Source organism: Neltuma alba, unplaced genomic scaffold, assembly GCF_004799145.2.
Source record: "Neltuma alba isolate B1F8T4 unplaced genomic scaffold, ASM479914v2 tig00013605_pilon, whole genome shotgun sequence".
NCBI lineage: Eukaryota > Viridiplantae > Streptophyta > Magnoliopsida > Fabales > Fabaceae > Neltuma > Neltuma alba.
Window position 1 is genome coordinate 11,734 of NW_021637797.1, and position 22,289 is coordinate 34,022.

Here is a 22,289-nt window from a genome sequence, read left to right on the forward strand (position 1 = left end):
ATAGAATCCTCCGTCCATCTCTTATTATAAGGATCAACTTTTTAAATAGATTTATTCTTTTTTATAAATAAGATTTTTTTTTGTCTGAACATTTATTATATTATTATCTATTTTATTACTAGTTTAATATATTTAATATATTTTTTTCTTTATTCATCTCATTATTATTCTCTCATATCTACATTCCTATCTATTTATATATAGGGGTATATTTAAAAAAAATTATATTTATTACATATTAATTACTTTTAATTAATTTTAACTGTTTTTTTAAATCACCTGATTAAAATGCGCATAATGCCGAGTATTATCCTTTTGTCAACGCCCATTCAACAATGGAAGTAACTGAAAATCTTATCCGAATAATGAAGCACAATTTTCATACTAGTTTCTACTTAAGAATAATGGAATCTGGAATTAGAACCTGAAAAAGAAAGCAGAGGCTTGGGGTGGGGGTGGGGGGGGGGGAACTACCTTAGTTCATTATTGACGAATACATTAAACATGTCTGGCGGGATGGAGAATCAAGAAGAAGAAGAATCGGTAACAGAGGCAACAGATTTCCAGATTTGATTAAGACTTCCAAGAATTTGAGGCATTACAGCTCCGATTCCATTAATAGCGGCGCCGGAAGCGATTCCCATGGCGAAGGTTTCGGCATATCCAGGCTTGGAGTCAAGCTTAAGGTCGAGGATGGTGAGGCCGCTGTTAAGAGCATCAATCTTTCGGGAAGAATCGGCCAATAGTCTGTCCTTTTTGCCGCGGCCGGAAGATATGACTCCGAAAAACGCCCTCTGGAGATCGTCAATGACCTTCGCGGTGGCGGCGTTGGAGTCGAGGCCTTGCGATTCGTAGTGAGCTATCAGCTCTTGTGGCGTCGGCGGCTTCTTCTTAGAAGGTGCTTTAGGTTTCGATGAGGCAGCATTTTTGGTTTTCTGCGGCTCCTCCATTTTCGTCTCTGGATTCGCCAAACCCTTATCGGAGTGGGAACTGTTGAAGTTGAACTGAACTGAGAACCGTCATCATATTCGTCACTTGGCTCTATTTATCAGATTGGAGTTTTTTTCCCCCCCGGCCGGGTTGGATATTAAGATTCTGGTTTAATTATAATAAAATCAAAGTTAAAATATATATTTGGTCCTTTAATTTTATATAAGGTTTTATTTTGATCCCTTAACTTTAAAATATATATTTTTAGTCTTTTAACCCCAAAATTATTAATCTTAAATAATATTTTTTGTGACAGTTATGATTGTTTTGAATATTAAACTTAATATGTTAACATTTAGTAATTTTTTATTAGCACTCAAGAGTTTAATATTATTATTTTTTGTCAACAGTTTTAGGGTTAGACGACTAAAAGTTTACTTTTTAAATTTAAGATATCAAAATAAAAAGTTAAAAAAACTAAAATTATATTTTAGCCTTAAATTAAATTAAATGTCTTTGAATTTGGTGGTGACAAAGATGGTATCAATCAACCATAAACTATCATCAATCAATCAATTATCAACTATATTCTTAAACACTTGTAATATCTTATACGTTTAAAAATAGATCGAGTATGATATTATAGGATCCAAATGTATTCAATTAATGAGATTTGAATAGCATCTTCATTGGAATTTGAATATGTTGAATTAAATGAGATTTCAACTTGAGCCTTAAATAAAGAAATTAATAATTAATTTTGAATTTAAATAATATCTTAATTGGGATTTGAATATATTGAATTAAATAAGGAGCATCATAATTAAATGACATGTTAATCGGAGGCTTTAATGGAGAAATAATTAATTAATTTCTAAGTTTTATCTATTTTTTAAAATTCTATACCTCTAATTTAAATCCCATTTGAATAAATAAAAAACTATACTCCTATAAGAAGTGAATCTTAAGTCGATTTAAATAATATAATTTATTAGAATTTTAAATCTAATTAAACATGTTAATCAGTGCATCGCAAGGGAAAATATCTAGTTATATATATTGACACATAAAATAGAATATATAAAATAGTAGAACAATCATAATAATCATAATCATAATTTTTATTGTTTTGAAAATGATATGATTTTTATATAACCATCTTAGGTCAAATTTAAACATTATCAGCGCAATTGACAAATTATATCTCTGGTACTTAATATATGAGTTAGTTTGATTTTTAATTTGGTCATAAATATAAGAACCTGATTCACTTTGTCTCTCATATTTATTTATTTTTTAATATAGTTTTTGTAGTAGTTGTACGTGTTAAATATTTAATATAATGATACTTAATTAGCAAGAATATTTTATGTAGGACAAAACCTATTTATTATAAATAACTAATTTAATTTATTTTTTTAATTTAGTCACATTAGTTAATTAATTTTTATCTTAACAACTGGAAGTGGTTTTTTTTTTTTGGGCAAAGTGCGGGGCCTAAGCCCAATTCATTCAAGAAAATCTGGTCAGATTTAGGCAAGAAACGCCCATTGCATACATTTCTATGCGGAAGCCCTGACAAACCATCAGGCGGATGAGAAAGCAACTGGAAACCAACATCTAAACCAAAGCTCCAATCGGCCAACCAGCCAACACAAAAATTCCCCTCCCCATGCGTTTGTTGGACTCTTATATGTACGCTGCACTATTATCCATCAATCTATGCATATGCTTAGAGTGTTTATTCATTCCAATTCTTAACGGCAAAAAAAAAAAAAGTTATTCATTCCAATTCTGCCTATATAATTTTTTATTTTAAAACTTAGGTTCAAGTATTCAACTTCTTAGATCTAGGCATATATAAATGATAGCTGGTGATAATATGTCATTAAATTAATATTAAAAAAAAGAATATTTGAATGGTAAAACCATTTTTTTATTTGGGTTAATACAATTTTTTATGTCTAAAATTTGTCCTCATTTTGATTTTAGTCTCTTAAATTTTAAACTATATGTTTTGGTTTCTCAAATCTTTTTTTTTTAATTTAAAACATTAGTTCCTATAATTCAATAAAAACTTGGATCATTTCGCCTCTTGAGAGACTAAAATCTATGTTTTGAAACTTAAGAGATCAAAACTAAAATGAAAGCAAACTTAAGCAACCAAAAATTATATTAACTCTTTTTATTTTTAATATTTTTCTTATCTTTTTTTTTATACCAATAACATACTTCTACTTTTTGTCTGTAACGACGATATTCGGATCCCCTTTTTTATGGCTCCTAATTTCAAGCCCACTGCTCTATTTCTTTATTGAAAAAAAAAATTGGATGGACAATGGGCTTTATGGCGTTTACGTGATCCAATCGAAAAAAAAGTGAGACGACACCATGCAGGGGCCGTTCACAAATCACAAGTGAAGAAAATTTTAAAAAATGACAAAAAAATACTTATTAAATTTTAAAGAGTTAATATAATTTTTGATTCCTCAAATTTACTTATATTTTTATTTTTTCCCTCAAATTTCAAATCATAAGTTTTAGTCCCTTAAGAGGCAAAATGGTCTAAATATTTATTAAGTTATAAAAACGTTTTAGTCGATTTTGGGTGTATGTTGAAGAATCCTTGTTAAAAGAGCTTTTCTAACCTACGTTATAAAAATTTTCTGCATTATTGATATAAGTACAAATTATTAAGATGACTATACACGAAATTCATATTAAACAGGCATAGAATTATAATTCATGAAGAAGTTACGTATGTGGTTCGGTCGAGTTGAAAGAGATTTAACTTATCTGAAGTAAAACAAATCTCTCGCTAGGAAGAACTTTACCATAGTTTTGGCAAGAAAATTATAGCTGTATAAGGGAGGGGAAACAATATTTAAGAATAACTTTTTCCATAAAATCTATTTTATTAAAAAAAATTTTACATAAAAATTATCCTATTTAAAATCTATTATTTTAAATCACTCTTCTCCAGAAATTAATCTAAACTCATATTAGTTACTTTAACAATCGATATAAAAAGTCAATAGCCTCACTCCTGTTTACGTAACTGCCCCCAGTCGGATTTTCTACATCACTCCCATACCACCACTGCCAATAATTAAGGTTATATTAGAAGTAACAAGGGGTTAGAGTTAAATCCAATCATGATTAATTAGGCTAATGATATGGCTAATTAGGAAAAAAATTGAACTCTTGATTATCATCATAATTTAATTTTAGAAGTGCGTGCTAGATCGAACACATTCTATAATTATTCAAGTTTCATTAATTGAGTCAACCTGGCAGGTTTGTGTGGCAAAGGAAAGCTTTCCCCCACAAGAGTACGCCACCCCGATGCATTAATCAACCCATATGCACTTTGTAGTTTTCTTATTTAACTTTAGCGCATGGTTTTTGTGAGAGTAGATAGTACTTATACTCGTATCATAAGAGACAAGAATTTGAATTCTCTCTCTTGTCATTTGAGTTAGCCTAAAATATTCACACTTTTTAATACCTTTGATTATATAAAAGCTATCGCCAAAAAAAAAAAAAAAGATTATATAAGAGCTGGATAAATATAACATTAAAAAAAAATAATTGAGTTGATTATTTGCAACAAATATATGTTAGTTTTTCTAAACTATAGTACTTAATTATATACATTAGAATTACTATTTGGTGAGAACCCTTAAATATGTATACAATTAATATGGATACTTTTACGGAAAAATTAATTTGGAAAACAGAATGAATGGAGGTATCATATTTAGAACTAAATTAATCCAAACCTTCAATCAGCTCTAACATATTAAGGATCAGAAGGTAGTACCATTTAAGTGATTTTCACTTTGACAATACACACATACGTGCATGCACACATGCGTGCACTTGTACATACGCACATGCACACGCAAGTACGCACATGCACACGCAAGTACGCACATGCACACGCATGCATATGCATTAGAGAAGAAGAGCAACAAAATTATCTTCCCAGATCAGTCACAAGTTTCACAAAATTGAAGGAGAAAGTGACGTGCAAATTCCTATATAATCTATTTAGGCTTCAATCTATCCCCTTCAATTTGGCAATCTTCACCCATTTAAATTTCATAGAGTTTGACGCCGTATAGCATAACAGGGGCTGGAAGATTGGAATCATCAAAAACATAACCTAACAACATATGCAACACTACAATCACTGATTTTTCTCTCTGCTTGCAGGTGAAAATGAGGAGGGAGAAGGTGTGATGGCAGAATATGAGGGTGAGGGGTGAGGAAAGTACCTGACAAACCTATGTTTTACACGCATTTTCATATCTTTTTGGTGGACTTTTATCATTGTTATTGGTCCTTAATTACATTATTTGAATATAATTCATATTAGAGTAGTTTACCTTGAATTAGTGCATAATAGGGGCCAAATTGTTATCATTGTGATTAATTGATCTTTAAGGACAATTAATGCTGCCTTATTTTTTAATTTTGATTGCATGTTTTTGGGAGAATTAAAAATAAAAAAGAAAAACAGAAAGAAAAAAGAAAAAAAAATTTAAAAAGAGACCACAAGTAGTAAAATGGTGCATTTTACTACCTGCCCTAAATTCATAATCATCGTCATCTTCAGAGGGGCAAACAAGAATGAAAGAGCAAAGAAGAGGCGAGAGAGAGAGAGATGAGAGGGCGGCGATGAGAAGGACTAGAGCTTGACGGAAACTACACCTCCTACCCTCTGTTTTCTTCACTCCCATCAATCTAAAGTATCATCTTCCATCTCTATTCAGATCCATCATCACTGTCGACTTCGTCTTCTTCTTCTTCTCTTTGGTCTGGAGGCAGAGCAGTGATGGCGTGAACCTTCAATCAGACCACCATTTCCCATTCTCTGTTGAATCTTCATCTTCCATCGGTCCAATCCCATCCAGCATCATCATTGTTCTCTCCCACCTTAGTTCAAGTCCATCCTTGTCACCATCTTTGGTACTTCTTTGATTTTCCCATCAGCTCCTTCACTGTTCTTCATGGCTGGACATGGTAGATTGCTAATGGCATTGTTTCTCATGGCAAACCGTGGCTAGGACTCTGTAATCTTCCAATTCAACAGTAATGGTAGGGGCTTGGATCTTCATAGGGGAGTTTTAGCCACTTTAATTTCCTGCCCAATAATAGTTTAATAATTCCTAGGTCTTAGGATAGTTTCTCTAATTATTGGGAAATTTGTGTTGTTTAATCTAATTATGTTTGGAGATTATTGTGGCTAAATTACTACTTAGCATTTGACATTAGGCTGTTTATAGCTTTAATTTCAATTATAATGTTGTGGTTATGACATTGTCATTGCTTTGGAGTTAATATATTGTGATTTTCTAAGGTAGCTTGGAATCTTGGATCATATTGTCTCTTGCTAGCTTTAATTTTGTTGTTTTGGATTTAAGAGTTATAATAAAACATTGGTTTTTTAGCATCCTTAATTCTATTTTACTATTCTGGTTGCAGTTAGTTAGTTTGTTGAGCCTTTCTAACTTTCATTTTTATCAGTTTTTGCATTTTTTTTAGGTAGTTTGCATTTTTTGGGGGCTTTTCACAGCATTTCTTTCATTTGCATAGAAAATTCTTTAAAACTACAACCAAATATCTTGATTTTCCTTTGTTTCGCATATAGATATAGATGCTTGCGTGTCATTGTATCATAGCGTTGGATGTTCTCTTTGTTGTGTAAGGGTACTATTTCTCAGGTTTGAGCTGTTGAAATTTTTGAAAGTACTACCCAAAAAATTTTGATTTCCAATTCCAACGTTTAGACCACTTTTTGAATTTTTCTTTCTTTTCTATAAATTCTTTTTTTAGATTTTTCTAGATTTGAGTTTGTTTAATTGTAGTGTCCTAGTAGTTTTTTTTTCTTTTCAGATTTTTCTAGATTTGAGTTTGTTTAATTGTAGTGTCCTAGTAGTTTGAGTCCTAGTTGCATTTTAGTTCATTCATTTGTATTTTAGTTAGTATTGCATAGTTTTAGCATTTGACATCATATAATTGCATTGAAAACTCAAACAAAGAAGCATATAGGTTCTTTCATTCACTGCATATTTCATTTTCATTTACCTCTTGTATTTTCTTGGATTTATCTTGATTGGTTTTAAACATACTCGTGCATATTGCTAGAAGCTTTGACACTCATTTCATGCATAGGTTTTGGGCTTGAAAAATTTTGAGTGCATAGGCACAATCTTGAACTTGAAGGTTGGACATCTGTTTTCAATGGTTTTAAGTATAAAATTGTTTATGGTGGAATTGCAAGAAGCTTTTGAAAACCATTGTTAAAGTGCTACGCTACAAAGCTTGCTTAAGATTTTGCTTGTGCATATCCCCACATTCCTTCATACACTATTGAGTGTATAAACATCCATACCATACATACATCATACTCATACATTCTCATACACATACACTTGCACTCATTCCATTCATCTGTTTTTGCTTGAATCTTGTTGTGCAAGTCAATTTTGCACTTTGTTTCTGATTGATTGATTGTTCATGCCAAGAAGGAATAGGTCTAAAACCTTAGATCGTTCCAATCCTGGGCTTCAAAGTTCCTTAAGAGAAGTCAGACAAGACCACAGAGTAGAAAGGATTAGTGAGGTTATAATTGAAGAGGAAAATCTTTCACATGAGTCTAACTTGTCCTCTAGTGAATTTAGTGCGTCTAGTGATCCTAAGGTTGAACTAAACAATTCAAGTGGTCTAGATTTGGTGATTGACTTAGGTGACATAATAAAAATTGTTAAGAATCCTAATGGTAACAACAATCCAATGGTGGTTATGGTAGAGGGGGCAATGGACATAATAGAAAACATGATATAGTAGATAAGAATAATGGAGGTAACCATAGAAGAACCATTAGGGAAGCCACAACTTTTGATACAAATTATGATCCTTTTAATGTTGCATGCCTTAATGTTAATGTCAATTTTGAAATTAAAGGTCCACTACTTAATTCTTTGCCTAAATTCTATGGTTTGACAGGTGAGACCCATACAACCATCTAAAATCTCTCTCTATGGTATGCTTTAGCATGAAGCTAGTCGAAGCTAGTTTGGATAAGGTTCTGTGAAAGGCACGAGAATGGTATATGAGCTTGTCTAAGATGCCTACCATAACTAGAACAACCTCATAAAAGCATTCTTGGAGAAGTATTTTCCCGCTTTCTAGACTTCCACATTGAGAAAAGAGATCTACTTTGCAAAGCAAGACTATGATGAGTCACTTTATGACTACTAGAACTGTTTTCAAGACTTGCTTTCTAAATGTCCACACCATTAGATTTTAGATGAATAGTTAGTCTGATACTTTTACGATGGACTCAAGACTCAAGACTCAAGACAAGGGGATCTTGGATGCTGCTTCTAGGGGTTCTCTCATTGATTTAACTACTGAGGAGGCATGGGACCTTATTAAGAAAATGGCCTTGAATCATCAACAGTATAGCATCAGGAAGACTAAAAGTGTTAATGCAATACGTATTAACCTTTCTTCAGTCCACATTCCTTAATTGGACACATTCACCTCTCAAATTCCTACTTTGACTATACAGTTGAATAAGCTTGCATCTCATACTCCCCCTATTAACACTTGGAATCCAAATTCCATAGAGATGGCTGCACCTAGCTGTGAGCACTGTAATTTTGTTATGCACATCTCTACTGCTTGCCCTCATAAATATGAGGAAGTTTCTGCCATGTATTAAGGAAGGGCCAATCAATCTAAATAATGGAAGCCATACTTAAATGCATATATGAAGGGTGAAAAGCTAATCTAAATTTTTTATCAGAAGGAGGTGATAATAGGCAAGTTCAAGAAAGGTTTCAAGGGAATATGGTTAACCAAGAGCAATCCTCTAAAGCCATGTCTACCCCACAGCAACCGCAGTCTAAGATTGATGAGCAGTTCTCTTGGATACTTAAGGGCATTGAGGCAATGACTGATCATATATCTAAGTCTGAAGCTATATTTGAAGCTAGATTTGTAGCCCTAGAGAGTAGGATAAAGCAATGGCAAACTAGAACCTCTAATTTGAATTCTTACGTCACTAAGTTATCAAATAGTATAAGTAAACAACAAGCTAAGGCTAATGGTTCAATGCCTTTCAATATGGTGATAAATCCTAAATCTTTGAATGCAATCACATTGAGAAGTGGTAAGGAAATTGGTGCTAAGAAAGTGCAGTTCAAAGATGATGACAAGGATGAAGAACCTATTAATAAAGAGAGAGAAGTTAAGTCTCCTCCTTCTAAAACCACCTAAGATATTCCCAAGGCTACCCAAGAGACCTCTATTTAATCTGAAAGTGTTGAGGAGAAGAGGCTCTTGGAGCAAACCCTTAAGCAATCATTGGCTTAAGAGAAAGGGGAGTTTGAAGTTGCTAAGTAAGGGCTAATGGAGAAAGGATCACCTTCTAACTCCAAAGGTGATGACGTAAACATTCATGACTTGCCTTTTTCTCATTCCTATCTCATGAGTAAGAAAGTTATTGAAAAGAAAGATAATGATGAGCTTTTTGAGATGTTTAGCAAACTTGAGGTTAATGTTCTATTACTTGATTTGATTAAGAAAATGTCTAAGTGTGCTAAGTTTTTGAAAGACCTATATACAAATAAGAGAAAGTATAGGCATAGTGAGAGAATCTAACCGGGGTCTAGTGTTAGTGCTATCTTCAAGTCACAGTTACCTATTAAGTGTAAAAACCCAGGTTCCTACACTATTCCTTGTACCATAGGCAAAACAAACATTTTACATGCCTTACTGGACCTAAGTGTGGTCATAAATGTTATGCCTACCTCTATTTATGAGAGTTTGGGTATTAGCGCCTTAAAAGACACCAATGTTGTGCTAGGTCTAGCTAATAAGACTGTGAGACACCTTAAGGGCTTTCTTGAGGATGTTCTTATGCAAGTGAAGGGTCTTGTGTTTCCAGCTGACTTTTATGTGCTAGATATGACTGATAAGATTAAAGCTGATAGCATTTTGATTATAGGAAAACCTTCCCTCAGAATAGCCCAAACCATAATTAATCTGAAAGACAAGGTTATTACCATGGGCTTTGGGGACCAACAGATTACCTTCAACATTTATGATGTTATGAGTCAAGGTTGTGCAGATTGCTTTTACTTGGTGTTAATTTGATTGATTGTGTTGCTAATGATGTAGATGATTTGCATGAATCTGAGACGCATGAACATGACTAGTATGATGAGATTGTTAAGTATGATAATGCATTCACTTGTTTATGTACCCCTCATTCTTCTTCTTTTTACTCGTGTTATGGTGATGTGGTATGTATTAACTGTTTAGAAGTTGATCACCTCCTTTCCATCTCTCATGATTTTCATGCATTATCTTGTGTTAACCTTGATCCTGCTTTGAACGTTACACTTGACGATAGCCTTGAGAAAGACAAGTTTGTTGATTTTGCAAGTACTAATGATAAAGGAGTTGTCATGCAAGCTATACCAGTAGCTTCTCTTTTAAGTTATGCTAGAACATTAGAAAAGGCTAGCAACAAGCTTACTACTGACTTAGTCACTTCCAATCCCACTCTTACTTGTAATTTACTTAATGTTTCTGCTGATACGATTGATATTGATCCTCTTTTTTGTTGGTTATCTAAGAGTGGCACTGAGTTGGGAAGTAGAGGACATACACATTATGCTAAGCTTATATCTCCTTCCCCAAGCCACATGGACATACCACTTGCATTAAATGCACTTGATATAAAGGAATTAGTCTTCTGTTGTGCAACCTCCTGATTTAGAACTAAAACCCCTTCCCCCTAACTTGAAATATGTCTTTTCTGCTGCTGAATCTAAGTTGCCTGTTATTGTTTCTAGTTCTTTGAGTAGTTTTGAAGAAGAGAGACTAATTTCTATGTTGAAGAGTCATAAAACTTGCAACCTCAGTTTGCACACACATGATCCTTTTGAATGAAGGGTCCAAGCAAGTTAGACAACCATAGAGGAGATTAAATCCTCTTATTCTGGATGTGATTAAGAAGGAAGACTTTAAGCTGTTGAGTGTTGGGATCATCTATCCCATATCAGATAGTGAGTGGGTAAGTCCGATACAAGTAATACCAAAGAAGAGCGGTATCATAGTAGTAAGAAATGATAATGATAAACTGATTCCAACCAGGGTTCAAAATGCTTGGAGAGTGTGTATAGATTATACAAAGTTGAATGATGTCACAAGAAAGAACCAATTTCCATTACCTTGTATAGATCAAATGTTGAAAAGAATTTTAGGAAAGTCTCACTATTGTTTTCTGGATGGTTTTTCTGGTTATTTTCAAATACTTATTGCTCCTAAAGATTAGGATAAGACTAGTTTTACATGCCCTTTTAGTACCTTTCCTTATCAAAGGATGCCATTTGGGTTGTGTAATGCTCCAAGTACCTTTCAAACGTGTATGATGGCGATATTTAGTGATCTTCTGGACCAGAACATGGAAGTTTTTATAGATGACTTCACTAATTATGGTGTGAGTTTTAATAAGTGCTTGGATAGCCTAGAGCAAGCTCTTGAGAGGTGTATAGATAAGAAATTGGTTTTGAACTTTGAAAAGACTCATTTCATGGTTGACAAAGGGATAGTCCTAGGTTACCTCATCTTCTAAAAAGGAATCGAGGTTGATAGAGCCAAAATTAAAGTTACCTTATCCCTCCCTTATCCCACTTATTTAAAAGACTTGAGGTCCTTCTTAGGGCATGCAATTAGTGCTTTATTAAGGACTATAGTAAAGTTGCCTTGCCTCTTTTTACCTTGTTAGAAAAGGATGTTGAATTTAAATTTGATGCCAAGTGTTAACATGCTTTTGACACTTTGAAATCTTTGCTTGTTTCACCTCCTATTCTCACCACACCTAACTAGAATTTACATTTTGAATTATCTTGTGATGATTTTAACTTTGCAGTAGGTGTCATGCTTGGATAGAAGAAGGAGAAATAGTCTAGAGTCATAGCATATACCTCCAAGATGCTTGATTCCACTCAAGTCAATTATGCCACTACAGAGAAGGAACTGTTTGCTATTGTTTTTGTGTTAGATAAGTTTAGATAATATCTTATAAACTCTCAAGTTGTTGTTTTTACAGATCATGTAGTGGTTCGATACCTATTTAAGAAGCCTTATTCTAAACCTAGACTGCTGAGATGGGCTTTGCTATTACAGAAGTTTGATATCGAGATCAGAGATAGAGCTGAAGTAGAGAATAATGTAGCTGACCACCTTAGTCGATTACCTGAAGGCATGTAGGGAGTTGATTCCTCTAATCTTGTTATTGATTCCTTTCTTGATTTTGCACTTTTTGCCTTGGTTGTTTAGGGGCCTTGGTACTCTAATGTAGTTAATTATCTTATCACTAACCTTGTGCCTCCTTCAATGTCTAAATTTTTGGTTGATAAGCTGAAGAGGGAGGAAAAATGCTATATCTGGGATGCTCCAATCTTATGGAAGCAATACAATGACCAGATCATCAAATGCTATATTCTAAATAATGAGATCCACTTTATCCTTACCTTTTCACATTTTTTATCTTAAGGGGCATTTTAGTACTAATAGGACTATTAGAAGGGTTTTAGAGTGTGATTTTTACTACCTTTTCTATTTAAAGATGCTTATTCTTTTTGCAAGTCTTGTGATAAGTATCAGAGATTTAGGAGTTTGGGTAGGAAGCATGAGCTGCCTCTAAGACTTATGTATTTTTGTTAAATCTTTGATGTGTGGGGCATAGACTTTATGGGTCCTTTCCCTTCATCTTTTGGGTTTCCATACATATTACTTGCAGTAAATTATGTGTCTCGATAGGTAGAGGCAGTGCCAACTAGGAAAGATGATGCTTTTATAGTTGCGAAGTTTTTACATTCTCATATCTTTTGCAGGTATGGCATTCCAAAAGCAATCATTAGTGACTAAGGAGCACACTTCTGCATCAGAACCCTTAAGTCTCAATTGACTAAATATGGAGTCAATCACAAGCTTGCCACCCCTTATCACCCTCAAACGAATGGGGTTAGTTGAAGTCTCTAACTGGGAAGTGAAGCGAATACTTGAGAAGATCATGAAACCATCCCGTAAGGATTAGAGTGAAAGACTTCAGGAAGCTCTCTGGGCTTACAGGATTTCCTGTAAGACCCCTATAAGCATGTCTCCCTTCCAGTTGCTTTATGGCAAGGTTTTCTATCTACCTATAGAGATCGGGCACCAGTCTTATTGGGCAATCAAGGCATATGATGCAGATCTTGAATCTTCACTTAACAATTGAAAGATGCAACTTCAAGAACTTGAATAAATAAGACTTGAGTCCTATGACAATACTAGAATCTACAAAGACAAGCTGAAAATGATTCATGACAAACAGATTCTGAGGAAGCAGTTTCATGAAGGTGACAAGGTTTTAAAGTTTAAAGCCTGGTTAAAGCTGATCCTTGGGAAGTTTTTCACCAAGTGGAAAGGTCCGTTTAGAGTTACTAAAGTATACTCCTTTGGCACGGTAAAGGTCATAGATGAGGAGATTGATGTAACTTCACAAGTCAATGGCCATCTGCTGAACACTATCACGAGGAGCAAAGACCTGATCACACGGTTGTTCCCTTCCACCCTACTCTTTTACTTTCTATTGTATTGCTAGTGATATTTGTTTGCTGAGATATTTAGGAGTAAGTGTGGGGGAGGGAACTTCTCCAGTAGTTGTAGTTGTTGCTGTTTATTTTTTGTTTAGTAGTTATTTGTTTTGTTTGCTCTTGCTATCTCTTTTGATCACTTGATTTACACTTGTCCATTTTCATTTCATGTTATCTTATCCTATCTCTCCCTTCTCTCCTCTTTGCGATAGTGATGTGTTGTGCTTCGATTTCAAATCAAACTTCACAACTTCCACTTCACCTAATAGTTTAGGTTAAGATAATGTTGTTTTTCTTACATTGACGAAAATGTATTGACTAAGTGTGGGGGAGGGATCGTTGTTGAGTTGAGTTGAAATTCAAAAAAAAAATTGCCTTTGGATTTGCTCCTATTTCCTAAGTATTGCTGCTATAATTGCTCTCTTCTTTTTCTTATTGATTGATTTCTTGATTGCGTCATATGATTTGAGAGTGATTCTTGTTTGGAAATTTTGCTTTTGGTTTCTATGTCATCCTATTTTTACTCACCTTAGTGTTTTGCACTGCTGTATGGGCAATTTGCTGTTTTTTCTATTGCTAACATGACTTTTATAATCCTTGGACATCTCTTTTAAAATCCTTTTGCACAATGTTTGTGAATGTTGCACAGTTGAGTTTGATTGCATTAGATTTGAGTGATTCTTGTTCTTAGTTGGTTAGCATAACAGAATGTCTTTGGTGCAGTGTTATTGACCTTGTTTCATAGTATGACCCTTACAGAGGAAACATCTTGGAGGCCTTGGTGGAAGGATTTTTGAGTGGTATATTCTTTCTCATCCTGTGTGATTTTCAACTAGTTTTGGTTAACCTCTAGAACTTTTCTAGATTCTTTTTCAAAGCTACATTAATACCTAGATTGTGAGGATGATAGGGGCATTCATTTCTAAACCTTGTACCCAAACACAAGCTACTTTATTTAACCTTTGTTTTCCCTTCTGAGCCTTCACTTTCATTCCATTCATTGCTTTGCATGAGTTACATTTAGTTTTTCATCTTGAAAAGTACATCATTAATCTCTATATCTTTGCCTTCTTGGGTTTGGACGCCAATATATATATATATACAAGAACACGAAAGAAGAAAAAGAAATGGAAAAAGGCAATAAAGAGAAGAAAATGTATAGAAAAATCCAAAGAAAGAAAGTCATAAAAAAAGAAAATAAGTTGGAACAAAAGAATAAAATTTGAAATAAGACATTCTATGGTGGTTTGAAGAGCAAGGATTTCTATTTTAAAAGTTTAAAATCTGCACATTGGTGTTGTTTCATGATTGTCCTTTAGCTCACTTTGAGTTGATACTTTACTAGTCATGTATTTCACTCGTTAGTTCATTTCATTCATTTGGCCTCGCTTTCTAACATTACAACCCTTCAAGTCCTGTTGATCACGAGTCTAGGGCATGTTAGTGGTAGAGACATTAGAATCTCCACAAGCTTATGGTAGGTGGTAATCTAGGGATTGAGTGAAATTTTTCCTATTTGAGAGATGAGTGAAACACTTGTACCCTATGTGAGCTCTATTATGTTTCTATTTCTTTATCTTGCTATATTTCTTGTGTTAGTTTCTTTGCGCTGAAGTATTCTATGATTGTTGATTGATTAAGAATAAAGGTTGCTTGAGTTAATTAGACATTCATGGTTAGACAATTTTATGTTTGCTTACATTGAATCTCTCTGTCGGATTCTTCTTTACTAATATTTTGCCCAGGAGTACAAAAGGCTAAATGTGTGGGAGTTGACAAACCTATGTTTTACATGCATTTTCATATCTTTTTGGTGGGCTTTTGTCATTATTATTGGTCCTTAATTGCATTATTTGAATATAATTCATATTACAATGCTTTACCTTGAATCAGTGCATAATGGGGGTAAAATTATCATAATTGTGATTAATTGATCTTGAAGGACAATTAATGCTACCTTATTTTTGAATTTTGAGTGCAAGTTTTTTTTGGAGAATTAAAAATAAAAAAGAGAAAGAGAAAGAGAATAAACAAAGAAAAATAATAATAAAAAAGGACCATAGGTGATAAAATAGTGCGTTTTACTACCTGCCCTAAATTCATAATCATCGTCGTCTTTAAAGGGGAGGATGTGAACGAAAGAGCAGAGAGGAGGCAAGAGAGAGAGACCAGAGGGCCACAGCAAGAAGGACCAAAGCTTGATGAAAACTACACCTCTAACCCTCTATTTTCTTTAATCCCATCAATCCAAAGCATCATCTTTGATCTCCATTCAAATCCATCAGCACCATTGACTTCATCTTCTTCTTCTCTTCGGTCTGGAGGCAGAGTGCTTAGAGACAAAGCAACAATTCCATGAACCTTCAATCAAACCGCCATATCCCATTCTTCGCTAAATCTTCATCTTCCATCGGTCCAGTGCCATCCAGCATCATCATCATTCTCTCCCACCTCAGTTCAATTCCACCATTGTCACCGTCTTTGGCACTTCTCTAATTTTCCCATCGGCTCCTTTACTGTTCTTCATGGCTAGACATAGTAGATTGCTAATGGCATCGTTTCTCATGACAAACATTCACTAGGACTCTGTAATCTTCCAATTCAATAGCAGTGGCAGGAGCTTGGATCTTCATAGGGGAGTTTTAGCTACTTTAATTTCCTGTCGAATAATAGTTTAATAATTCCTAGATCTTAGGATAGTTTCTCTGATTATTAGGAAATTTGTGTTGTTTAATCTGATTATGTTTGGAAATTATTGTGATTGAATTACTACTTAGGCTGTTTATAGCTTTAATTTCAATTATAATGTTGCAATTATGACATTGGCATTGACTTTGGAGTTAATATATTGTGATTTTCTGAGGTAGCTTGGAATCTTGGATCATATTGTCTCTTGCTAGCTTTAATTCTGTTGTTTTGGATTTAAAAGTTATAATAAAGCATCGGTTGTTAGCATCCTTAAATCTATTTTACTAATCCTCCGGTCCTTAATATAAGACCCAATTCTTGAGTTGGTTTTGGTCCTAAATATAAGACTTATTTCTCATATCTATCAATTTTCTCTAAATTACCTTTATGGATACTCCCTCAATCATAATCAAGTAGAAGAGGGAGAGGGGATATTAAGAAAGATGATTATAATATTTTAGGAAAAATGTGTCACTTTTCTTATAATTAACTAACTTACCTAACTTCTTTAATCTAATCAAATTAGTTAAATGGGTCTTATATTAAGGACCGGAGGAGTATTTTGGTTGCAGTTAGTTAGTTGGGATTTTGGAAAAAAAATTTTGTGGCAATTCAAGATGGCTCGATTGTTGGATTAAAAGCTTAATTATAATTCTTAATTCATTGTTTTAACTTCCATATCTGTTGAAATGAGGATTGTCTGCGCTGTTGAGTTAGAGAATTGATTACTATCATTGTCTACTTGGTTGTTTTATTTCAATTCATTCACCATCATTTGCTTAAAATCATTTTCATATAAAAACATCAAAAACAAGTCTTTTAATTTCAATTTAGTTCATGGCATTTAGTTAGTAATTCATCAAATCAAAATCCTTTTTGTATTTTAGGTTGTTTGCATTTATTTATTGGGATTTAATTTTATTTTCGACTCCTTAAAGTGAATACAACCCAAATCGTGCACTATATTGCATTAATTCAGTTAATTTTTGGAGTAACTCCAAGGTAACAAATTAAGGATGTTGTTTCAGTACCATTTTGCCCTTCTAAGTTTTACTTGTTTTTACTTTCATCCTTTCTCTATTTTTCTGAAATTATAAGATAAATCCATAAATTACTTCATAATGTTTAATATATATTTTCCTTCTCCAATAGCTCCCTTAACCCATGAAATAACTTCTTTAAAAAATTTTGAGTCAAAAACAACTCATAACTACTTTTTTTTTAATTTTCCAAGAAAATAGGTCCTAAATCCCCAAAATTATCTTTATATATAATTGTTTGGGCTATATTTTAAGGGATTTAAATATTAAAAATTTCTCTAAAATATTTTTCTCAATCATGCCTTAACTATATTCACAAAATTTGGGATATTATAATTGTTGATTAGATTATATTGTTTGGGTGGACAAACTTGAGAGGAGGCTATAGCCAATTAGTAGAAAGTGATTTCATGATTGCACATATTTGCAAAGGCTCACCAGTATTTCTTATGTTAGAAACAATCTCACCCAAGAGGGGGGTGAATTGGGTGAGTTACAAAAATTTAAAAACTAAAGGCGTGCAAATATTAAATAAAACCAGGGAGTCAGAGTAAGGAGAATTTTAACCGCAGAGAGGAGACACAAGATTTATACTGGTTCGGTCTAATCCACGTGACCTACTTCCAGTCCCCAGAACACCTCTGAGTATTTCACTATCTTCCAAGATCGACAGGGCTCTTGGTGCCTCGGTACAGTAATTGAATCGCTCAATCACTCCCCCTTACTCCCGTAAGGGTACAACCCCTCTCAAGAGTCCACACTCTTGAGTGTCTCTCAAGTTTTTAATAAAAGTAGTGAATGGCTCTCTTACAGAGTGAATTCAATGATAAACACTGATGCTCAGTAGTAAAGTGAAAAACAGAGTATTGAATGCGTAACTAAATAATAGCAGATGGTAGCTCCGGTATTCAATCCTCTTCATTAATGCCTCTTCGCGCCTTTTATAGTTGATATCGTTAAATAGCCGTTAGACGGAGGGCTTCTAGCCGTTGTGACTTCGTTTGCGTGTTTCACTGGTTTTAACAGCTCCGCCATTAATGCGTCTGAGTTTCTGACACTGTAGGTCGCAGTCTACGTAATCCCATTGAAGAGCCGTTGCACTCGTTTTCATTAATCTGCATATTTCAAACTTAGAACAAGTGAGAATTTTGTGGTGAGTGCTTTAACCTTGAATACAGAAGGAAGGCTAATTTATCATTCAAGATTTGTGACGAGATCATTTATCAGTAACAAGAACAGAGTGTCATTCCGGTTTGGTTTGATCGAAAAGATGATCGATTACTTGATGATAGATCAAGTTATCGATAAACGGAATGAAGACTTTTCGAAATAGATCACTAAAGTTATCGATCAAGTGTTGGATCATCGGCTCCAAGAATTTTCATAGAAAGAGGAAATCATTGCATGATCGAACAAGTGATCGATCATATAATTGACCGAACAGATTATCGATAATTTAGATGTTATTAAAATGAAGCTTCAGTCATTGATGATCGAACATCTTATCGATAAATATATGATAGATAATATTATCGATAAAACATGGTTATGTAAATAATAAAAGGAAGACACATGCTATTTGAAATGATCGAACATCTTATCGATAAATATATGATAGATAATATTATCGATAAAACATGGTTATGTAAATAATCAAAGAAGGACACGGGCTATTTGAAATGATCGAACATCTTATCGATAAATATATGATAGATAATATTATCGATAAAACATGGTTATGTAAATAATCAAAGAAGGACACGGGCTATTTGAAATGATCGAACATCTTATCGATCATTAACTATTCGAACAAGTGATCGATAATAGTGAAGAAAGAATTTTAATCCTGTAAGGTAAAGGAAATGATTATCGATCACGTTTTGTGAAAAACATGAATTTCGGGAATTTAAATGATCGAACATTTTATCGAAAAACCAGTGATCGATAACTTGATCGAAAAAATAGTTCACCATAACTTAATGCAAATATGTCAATTTTCAGACTCTTTATCGATCACGTTATGTGAAAACTTATTTAAGCAAACAAGTCAAAATTATCGATAATGTTATCGATAATTTACCTGTAGCAAAACTGAGTAGGAGTAAAAAGGACATTGATTATCGATCATGTGATCGATAATTTTGTGATCAATAAAATTATCGATCTATCAGTGAATTTGATCTCCTGCATTTAACGAGTTAGAGCATAAAGTTCGAACACGTAATCGATAAACAAATGATCGAAAACATGATCGATAAACTTGTAACAGAACTAATGTGCAGAGTGTTACCTTTTATCGAAGTCGTTATTGATGACTGATTTATCGATAACTTGATCGATAAATACACTTCAGATTTGGGTCTCTTATCAGTAACTCGATTGTTTACCTGATATTATCGATCAGCTTATCGATAATTTCCCATACCCTTATGTGATATTTATACTAGCGATTATCGATCACTTAATCGATAAAATATTCATCGAATAGTTCTTCAATCAAAAAGACTACCATAGACCCGATTTATACTTGATCATTTATCTGAAACCTTAGCGATAACTAATTGCTCGATCACGTTATCGATCAAAATACTTAACCCTGAAATTCTGACTTTGTTATCATCAAAACTATAATCCTAACATTCTCCCCCTTTTTGATGATGACAAAACACAGGTTAAGAGTCATTTATCAGAGAGAACATCAAACAGTTTCATATTCTTAAAAAGCATAAAAAGGCAGATAAATATCAAGAACATATTATCGATAAAAGCACTATCCAGATACACAAAAGAAAATCACAAAAGAGATAATATAACGTCATGACATGGAACCAAAAAACCATAAAAAGCAACTCATAAAGCCATATAATCTACGAAGTATCATCAGTTTTCTTCTCCCCCTTTTTGTCAGCATCAGAAGGGGTAGGAGCCGAGGGAATGGTCAGGGAAATAGGGAGAGGAGGAAGGGGAAGAAGTGGAGAAATAGATGGAAAATGAAAGGAGGGAACAGGGTGAGGTACAGTGATAAGAGCAAGAGTAGTAGGGACAGAAGTAGAAGTAGATGGAACAGAAGGAGAAGTGGTGGAAATAGGAGAAGTAGGTAAAGGAGAGGAAGGAGGTGCAGGCTCAGGGTGTGGTGGAGAGGGAGGATGGAAGAGGAGATCCTCATAGCTGAAGCTTGTGCTAGGTGGAGTGAAGTGCTGGCAGAGAGAGGTAACTAAGCCTTTAAGCTCTTGGAGTTCCTTGTCCACTGAATTAAACCTCTCAGTGACTTCTTTTTCCAAAACCACCATGGCTTGTTGGTGAAGATCCAGAATCTTAGAAATGCCATCAAACTTCCGGTCAGAAACTTCCCCATAGTCTCTGGCAGTAGTGTAGACTCTGGTCTCAAATGCACGAAGCTCAGCCTGAAACATTTCCCTGAGGGACCTCTCCATAAAAGATGGACCAGGGGTATGAGATGGAGCAGCAGTGGATTCGGCTTCATCCTGGGTCCGAGAGGCACTAGCAACTGGTTGCTTTCCCTTATCCTTCTGAGATACTTTCTGTGATGGTGTAAAGGGAACAGAGATCCTCATTTTGTGGAGCTGAGTGAGGCCAAAACTAGGAACCTTGGTCTTGAGTTCCCCAGGCTCAAATGGAGCAATGTTATGTGCCTGAAGGAAATAAGTGGCCAACTGAGGATAGGGGATTGGGGTTGATCTGGACTTATTAAGAACAAAGTCCTTCATCTCGGAGTAAATAAGATCCCCAATATTAATCTTTTCCCCACTAATAATCCGGGCTAGTAGAAGATAATCATCCTGAGTGAGATGTGAGAAGCTACCGGATTTGTTTACCATGCATCTAGAATAGATGTAATGGATGATCCTATAGAAGTCACACATCTGCTTAGGTGGGAAATTCAGCTCACCGGGATAATCACTGTTCTGCATTAAGATTCTGTAAGCCTTTACCTCATTCATGTCACCACCTCGCACAAAATCTTGAGTTCCTAGCAACTCATTTATTTTGGCACTGGTTATTTCAAAAGCTCTGCCTCTCAGTGTAACTTTCAGACAATTTTCTATGAGATTGTCTTTATCATCATATTTTTCTACTGATTCCATATTACAGTAGAATCTTTTAACCACTTCGGGACAGTATTCACCACCAATAATTAACCAATTTGAATAATGCTGCAGTGGGTCACTTAAATCAAGCTCAATCTGTTTATTTTTCCTCAGACCCTCTAAATCAACAGATACCACCGGACAGAATTTTCTATTGGCAAAATCGGCCTTATACTTTGTTATATTAACCTCAATATCGAGATTGCCAGATAATAACTCAGAAAATTCAGTGGGTATACCTTCAGAAGGAATTTGCCGAGCGACTCCTTCACTTGCCCTCTGTTTCTTCTTTCTCGGTTGCTTGGGGACAGAGATATTCAAGGCTGATTCCACAGCTTTCTGAACTGAGACTCCATCATCCGACTCGGTCTCCGATTCCTCAGTTACAATCGGTAGCTTTGATTTGGACCGGGGAGACTTTCTGAGAGAGGCCGGTTGTTCTTCGGTCCGACTTTCCCGGATTTTCAGAGTAGTTCTCTTCTTCGTTGATTCCTCTCTCACCTTCGGTCTGTATCGCTTTCGAGTACCCGAAGCGGTGGTGTCACTCGATTGAGGCTGTTTCTCCGGTGCTTCTCCCTTTTCCACATTCGGTTGCTTCACCCGAGCCATTTCGGAGGTGCTGAGCGAGTTTTTGACAGATTAAACGGTGAGTTTGAAGTGGGTGAAGGTTGGGAAAGTGGTAGAGAACGATTCGATCGGTGTAACGGTGGAAGAATTTAAGATAGGAGTGATTTTCGACCGTTGCGAAGAACAGGGGACGGAAAATGTTCGAGCTAGGGTTCGGAAAACTGACGGATGAAATTCAGTACAGTACCGTTATAGTTCTTGAAATTATCGATTAAGTTATCGATCAACACTTG

The 22,289-nt window shown here is 34.6% G+C and overlaps 1 protein-coding gene across 1 annotated transcript; it reads right to left on the reverse strand.

Annotated features, from left to right (window-relative positions):
• Nucleotides 1-443: 443 nt before the first annotated feature.
• LOC114738525 (uncharacterized) lies at nt 444-992 on the reverse strand. Its single transcript, XM_028926595.1, has one exon. It carries the CDS (start codon nt 948-950, stop codon nt 525-527), a length of 426 nt encoding a protein of 141 aa, XP_028782428.1. The 5' UTR covers nt 951-992; the 3' UTR covers nt 444-524.
• Nucleotides 993-22,289: the final 21,297 nt, after the last annotated feature.

What these genes read in the sequence shown, in the direction of transcription:
- LOC114738525 (XM_028926595.1), bottom strand. Translation starts at nt 950, where the DNA reads ATGGAGGAGCCGCAGAAAACCAAAAATGCTGCCTCATCGAAACCTAAA.